Source organism: Scleropages formosus, chromosome 8, assembly GCF_900964775.1.
Source record: "Scleropages formosus chromosome 8, fSclFor1.1, whole genome shotgun sequence".
Taxonomy (NCBI): Eukaryota; Metazoa; Chordata; class Actinopteri; order Osteoglossiformes; family Osteoglossidae; genus Scleropages; species Scleropages formosus.
Window position 1 is genome coordinate 15,361,151 of NC_041813.1, and position 6,982 is coordinate 15,368,132.

General features: G+C 44.9%; 1 protein-coding gene across 2 annotated transcripts; it reads right to left on the bottom strand.

Moving 5' to 3' along the window:
* Positions 1 to 90: 90 nt before the first annotated feature.
* Positions 91 to 5,969, bottom strand: noxo1a (NADPH oxidase organizer 1a). Of its 2 annotated transcripts, none has more exons than XM_018754691.1 (9): positions 5,845 to 5,969; positions 5,587 to 5,702; positions 4,699 to 4,779; positions 4,216 to 4,282; positions 3,938 to 4,115; positions 3,633 to 3,820; positions 3,389 to 3,517; positions 1,675 to 1,792; positions 91 to 1,106 (listed from the first exon to the last, which is right to left on the bottom strand). In XM_018754691.1, the coding sequence occupies exons 2-9, from the start codon at positions 5,650 to 5,652 to the stop codon at positions 434 to 436; spliced, it is 1,500 nt and encodes a 499-aa protein (XP_018610207.1). In that variant the 5' UTR covers positions 5,653 to 5,702; positions 5,845 to 5,969; the 3' UTR covers positions 91 to 433. The 2 variants fall into 2 exon arrangements, with proteins under 2 accessions (XP_018610207.1, XP_018610206.1); XM_018754690.1 differs by having other exon boundaries at positions 5,841 to 5,969.
* Between the last annotated feature and the right edge of the window lie 1,013 nt (positions 5,970 to 6,982).

Sequence of the window (6,982 nt, forward strand, 5' to 3'; positions counted from 1 at the left end):
ATCAGAATGTGTCCAGATTAAAACACACAGCTGTCGTATATACAATACTAAATTAATATTTCAGCTTTTAGAAGAAACTGAACACTGCAGGAAAAAAAGAAAAGGTGGTAGCTGCTACATTCAGCTTGGAGAAATATCAGAGCTATTCAGGACTACTTGTGTTGACATTTTCAATAAGTTTTATTTAAAATTTCATTCAAACTTCCAAGACCCTCAAAGAACTAGAGAGGCTTCCAGTACATATAACTCTGCTACTGTGTTAATGCATATACATTTACCACATGTGAGGTATTGTCCAAAAAAATAAAACAAATAAGAACACAAAAGATACTTATACACCTTTTTTTTTTTTGCTGAATCAGCATTAGTTAGTTATACTGTATATACATTTGTATTGATCTCATTGGCTTGCTGTCTCCTGGCTCCGCCCCCTCTAGCGACTCTGGATCCACCCAACCTCTGAGGGGGTCTTGATTTTGCCGCTTAGTGCTGCCTTGCGGGTCACTGAGGTGCAACGACTCAAGATCTCCTGAGCCTGGGGGCGGGGCGGTACCTTGGGGGTGGTGGGCATCTTGAAGAGCCTGGGGTCTGAGCGGCTGTGTGCCAGGCTGCCCAAGTAGGGGCCAACATCCGATTGGCGCCGCCCGGTGGTTGGAGGAGGAGGGGTGCGGCAGCAGCGCAGCTGCTCCTGCATGTCAGAGTGGCTGAGGGAGAGTGTGCTACCGTTGAAGGAGCCATTTAGGGAGGTGTCATCATCACCAAAGCTGAACTGGCTGCCATCACTGGATCCCTCCTTGTCTTCAGCCCCCATGACTATGATGGTGGGGGGAGGGTGGGGTGGTGTGGCCCCAGACAAGGTGTTCAGAGAGCGAGACTTCTGCCTGTCAGTGGGCTCAAGGCCACCCCGCTGTGGCTCATGGGGCAGCAGTTGCAGGCTGCGCTGTGATTGGCTCAGCGTGTGGTGCTGCACCTCCAGTAGGTTGCTCCTGGACCTGGAGAACTGTGCTGAGGTATGCATCTCCCTCTGCAGGTTCAGGAATCGCAGGTGTGGGTCCGTATATGGCTGCAGGTACATGGCGGGCAGGTAGCCAGCCTTCCCGTCATACCTATGGCAGCAGGACCAGCGGTCAGATACCTCCAGAAACAGAGCTAAGATCATTTAAGACCTCTACAATAAGCTGTACAGCAGAGGGCATATTGGTTAGAAGCGTCACGTTGCGATCAAAGGACCGAGGTTTCAATCCCAGCTTCTACTATTGTACCTTTGATGGTTCTTACCATGAACTTTTATTGTAAAAATTACCCAGCTGTATAAATGGGGAAATCAGTTTAAGCAGTTCAGTGTACAAACCTCACACTGTAGACCACCGTGAAGAAAACCATCAGATGAATGAATTTATAATCATAAAATATTTACAAAGATAAACATCCTCTCTTGAGCCCAAATGCTACTGCTGACATGTTTATTACTTATTTTTAGCTGCAGCTCAGATTTAAAATCACTGGGGAATGCAGGAACCCGGCTGGCTGAAGGAGACCAGGCTGGCAGGTAATGCTGCCAAGTCGGTGCGTGATCTTCCTCCCCCGTGCAACAGAGAACTGTCTGTCTGGAAAATTGCTGGGGCCCACACTGTGGAAATATGTGTTTGCAGATTTTATCACACACACACACACCTGACAAGCCACCATCCGTTGTCGGACTTCTGCCGCACCTCAACAACGGCACCAACGTTCACTGAAACCTCGTCCTCCTGAGTGGAGGTGTAGTTCTTCACAGCACGATAGAGCACTCCTATGAACAAACGAAGAATTAAACGCATCAATACCTCTTTCCTGATTACGCACCTTATTTATGTGGGATATAATAAAAGTCTGCTTAGCAGCACTGCAGTTATGACTGTGAAACGCATTAACATGGAGGAAATAGGAATTATTATCAGCACACTGCCTCTTATGAACACAACTTTCTATCACAGAGAAATCACACACAGTCAGTCCCTTATATACAAACTAAGGGCAATTTAGTGTCACTAATCTAGTGCTGGGGGCGCGGTGGTGCAGTGGGTTGGACTGGGTCCTGCTCTCCGGTGGGTCTGGGGTTTGAATCCTGCTTGGGGTGCCTTGTGATGGACTGGTGTCCTGTCCTGGGTGTGTCCCCTCCCCCTTCAGCCTTACGCCCTGTGATGCCGGGTTAGGCTCTGGTTCCCCGTGACCCCGTATGGGACAAGTGGTTCAGAAAATGTGTGTGTGTAATCTAGTGCTTTTGTACTGTGGGAGGAAACCCGTGCAAGTACAGGGATGTCATCCAAATTCATCCATGTCATCCAGTCACTTTCACCACTAAGTCATAATCAGGTAAAGCTACATCATACAGACATCCTGCAATTTATTCACAAATTCTGTAAAAAGAAATGATCTTCACTACTTCCATCCATCTATTATTAGTAAGCACTAATCCAGTTCAGGGCTGTGGTGTTCCGGAGTTGCAGAAACATAGGGAATGGGGCAGGGTATACCACTGAAGGGCAATCGCACACACTAATTCAGTCACATACACACACGCACACACAAAGGGACATTTAGAGTCACCAGTTCACCTAAAATATATGACTTTGGAGTATGGGAGGAAACCAAAGCACACACACACACATTTTCTGAACCGCTTGTCCCATATAGGGTCGCAGGAAACCAGAGCCTACCCAGCAACACAGGGCATAAGGCCAGAGGGGGAGGGGACACACCCAGGACGGGACACCAGTCCATCACAAGGCACCCCAAGCAGGACTTGAACCCCAGACCCACTGGAGAGCAGGACCCGGTCCAGCCCACTGCGCCACTGCGCCACCGTGCCACCGCGCCCCCCCAAAACCAAAGCATCCAGTAGCAATCCATGCAAACAGCTTTTGAACTAAGTTGGATTTGAACCAACCAGGAGTTATGACACCAGTGTTACCCACCGTTCCCCCATGCAGCTACATTACATGATTTAAATTAAAATTAATACCCAAGTTTTACACACACACTGTCTGACCCGCTCGTCCCATACAGGGTCGCGGGGAGCCGGAGCCTAACCCAGCAACACAGGGCAAAGGGCTGAAGGGGGACACACCCAAGACGGGATGCCAGTCTGTCGCAAGGCACCCCAAGCAGGACTTGAACCACAGACCCAACGGAGAGCAGGACTCGCTCCAACCCACTGCACCACCTCACCCCCCACCCAAGTTTTAGTTGATCATAAAAAAATATGTGTACTTAAAAAAACTTGGGTGTACAAAGCCCATGTGGAACTGCAGCTTGGTTGAGTACTGGTTATTATTGGTTAGACCTGGTTAATACTGGTTATAACACTTTACCATGTTACATCATGGCAACTCTGTCTACTCTTTACCTTCCTCCTTCGGTGACCCTTCCTGAGCATTCTCTTCCTCTTCCTCCTCCTGCTCCTCTACCTGCTTCTCCAGATAAGGGGCAGGGAACCAGGCAAGGTGCTTATCTTCATTCTCCACCAGCCACCAACCTGTAGATCAGGACCCGATACACTGAGTGCCCTCCCCCATATGACGCCCAACCATTTACTCTGCTGCCCTTTTCTAGGTTCTCTTTTTACTGTGGTCACATCAGGCGGCTCTTACCTCCTTTGTCTTTGATGAGTACGTCCACCGTGTCCTTCACAGCCACTTTGAAAGGCCTGTTTTTTGTGTCCTTTGTCTCGTAGGGAGCCACGCAGCTGTACGTCTCCGTCACAAATGGTTGTGTTATAGTGCTTACATTACCGGGTTTGGGTGGATCCAACGTGTCCTCCGATGGCATGATGATGACACTGGGGAGTGGACCCACATGAACCACCGTTACTGTGATGATGTGTGTGCGTGTGTGTGTGTGTGTGTGTGTGTCTTGGCACAAACTGTGGCCCCACGAGGGGCAGAACAGTGGGTACCAATTCTTGGCGAAATCTGGTTGCAAGTCCTGGCTTCTGGGCAGGAAGAACTGGACGAGCACATTGTTTCGGGTCACATTTGGGTCACATTTCATCAGCTTGTCGCAGTACTTCTCCAGGAACTTCAGATGGAGCATCGACTTGGGCTCTCTGCTCTGGAAGTTCAGCATGCTCTTGGCTGGAAAGAGGAACATGTTTGGCAGTTTGGGACCATTTTAGGACATTCATTTCAGATTGTTCGGGGTTAATAAATGTTGATAATCAGCGTTCTGCAGTACCTTTAAATCGCGGTATAACCCTCGACCTCTGGAACGGGCTTTCCGAAAACGCCCTTTTCAGCTGGTTCTGTTGAAGGAAACAACAATTTATCTGGCCTCGGGGTTTATTTTATCCAGGCTAATGTCAGTGTGGGAATTTTCGTTTCTTCTCCTACACCGCTGGCTGTCACCTTAAAAAACATCTGTATTGATTATATTTCATATATTTATTAATCAGTGTATTGTTTTTTTAAATCTCAACTTTGTTATACCGTATATGTCGGTCAGTCATTTGTCATTTATTTTTGGTTTGTCATTTCTGTTATCTGTGAAAGTGCTCCTGCCTTCTGACATCTGTGAAAGAGTCTGCTTTCAGCGCAGAGCTCCACATAAGAATAAATTCTATTGCGTTGTACTGTAAACAGAAGAAAATGAGAATGTATTTGACTCAGAATGTTTGTCAATTACCCTGTCAACTTTTATTGATAGTTTATATTAACTTACATGAAGGTTCTTGAATTCCTGAAACGTTCGATAGACAACAATGTCACATTTATCTGACCACAACACGGAGGTCATGAACAGCTGCAAAGGAAAATTAAGAAAAGTATTTAGTTACTGACTTCATCATTTTCTACCTTTTGAAAAGGCCAGTATAAACACACAGTGGCTGAAGCTGCTTATCCTGCGGTGCACCAGAGCCTAACCTGGCAACACAGGGCACAGGGGGGGACACCCTGGACAGGATGCCAGTCTGCCACAAATCACCCCAAGCAGGGCTTGAACCCCAAACTCCCCCATGCAGCACAACCTGGCCAAGCCTGCTGTGCCATTGCACCCCCACCAATATGAACAGGAAAATTTTATTATAATGCTAGATAATACTAATAACACTGAACACAGTACTAAAAGAATAACACCATAAATGTGTAAAAGTAAATTATATCAAAATGCAGAAGATTGCATAGCAGCTAGAGCTGCCACCTTGCGCTTAAATGACTTGGGTTCATATCCCACCTCTTGCTGTAATACCCTTGACCAATGTACTTATCCTGAACTGATACAGTAAAAATTTACCTGCTATACAGTATATGGATAAATCACCGTTAAGTACAAACCTCACATTGTAAGTCATCTTGGATATAAGTATTACTAAGTAGTACTTAGTAATATCATCAGTAAGTAAAAGTAATCAAGTAAAAGAGAAATATCATATTGTATATAAGTAAAAAGTAAAGCAAATGAAAATAGGCAAATGATAAGAAATAGCCATATGAAAAGACAATTTCCCTACAGGCTGACCACTGTATGTATTAAACCCAGATTTTGAATGCAATTATCAGGTGGTGTAACTAATAAGACTTTGTTAATTTAGAGCGCAGTCCTCCTCACCTTTTTCTTGTCCTTGTGAATGACTCCAATAATCCTGATATTGATGGGATGCCGTTGGTCATTCATGGCTGCAGTAAACTAGCACGCAGCAGTCCAGGAAACCATCCAGAACCTACCTGGCTCACGTTATATACCATATCAGCAGGAACAAGAAATAAGCAGAGGAGAGGGTGGGACCAACAGGAAAGAAGACGAGTATGAACTACAAGGAAAGGCTCAAAACAAACAAAAACTTTAGTTGTTCCATAATTTACCGACTGTATGAATTTAGAAAACTCCGCCATGGATGGTCCCAAGCCCTCCTGAGAAAGAAGGAGGGTGGATGTGGGGTTAGTTACCCCACACCGTAAAAACCTTGCCAGCTACAGAAACACCAACAAGGAAACTTCATATCTCAGCTCGTTGCGACGCCTGGAGAGCCCTTGCTGGCAGTCTATGCCCCAGGAGGGGTGGAATGAATGAATTTAGAACTGATTATTACATTCCTGTCAACCACCTATTACATAAACTTAAAAAGAAACAAAAATGGTATTCCTTTAAAATAAACCACTGTCAGTGAATTTCCCAAAAACATTTAAACCCAGTTTCTTTTTTGTCATATTTATGTTTTCTTATTATACAGGATTTTTATACTATTTGGAGAAATAAATACTGTGATACCATTGCAGGGAGTTCAGAGCCCCAGGACTGGGAGAATGAAACTTAGGCCTGTTTGTAAAGGAATTACGCGTGACCACCAAAGATGTTAGGAAACCAAGTTTTATAGCTTTATTTCTCTTTATCCTTGATTATTTTTGTGTTGAGCTCTCCGCATTCTGCTCTCAGAAAGACCAAATTCTTTCCTGTAAAGGGTAATTATCTTTTTCTGTACAAAAGTGGGATGGGTTTCCAGCATAACAATGACACCTGAAGGTATATGTGAGTGTTAAAGTAACAGGACCCCTATTATTGTTTTGCAGAGAACATGAGTAACAGGAATGCACCCATGGTTTCTGATGAAATATATCACTGAAGAAGTTTATCTGGTAGCAGCTGAAACCGCCTAAGGCTGACTAATGGCTGCACTGTGCACCGGGGCATGAGTGTCTTGCCTCTTTTATCAAATTTCTCAAGCATTTCTGAGAAAGCATAAGTAACCTGGTTGGCCTTGTACACCTTTTTGGCAACCAGGGTGCTTTTGCTCAGCGATAAACTCAAAGAGTGCCTTGTTGTTTACCAGTGAGACGAGTTGATGATGTTTATTTTAACCACTCTTCCTACAGATTAGTCATTGAATTAACACACTTCTTATTAGCAACGTATGCTGAACATAAAATTTCGAAAAGCTTTCAGATAAGGTGTCTTACCAGCTTTATAAATAGGAAATGTTTTTTTTTTTTTTTCCCCCTGTATGGAA

What these genes read in the sequence shown, in the direction of transcription:
- noxo1a (XM_018754691.1), bottom strand. Translation starts at nt 5,652, where the DNA reads ATGAATGACCAACGGCATCCCATCAATATCAGGATTATTGGAGTCATT. An exon ending in TTCACAAGGACAAGAAAAAG is followed by an intron (nt 4,780 to 5,586) that starts GTGAGGAGGACT and finishes TTTCCTTTGCAG; the next exon opens with CTGTTCATGACCTCCGTGTT. An exon ending in AACGGATGGTGGCTTGTCAG is followed by an intron (nt 1,107 to 1,674) that starts GTGTGTGTGTGT and finishes CTGCTGCCATAG; the next exon opens with GTATGACGGGAAGGCTGGCT.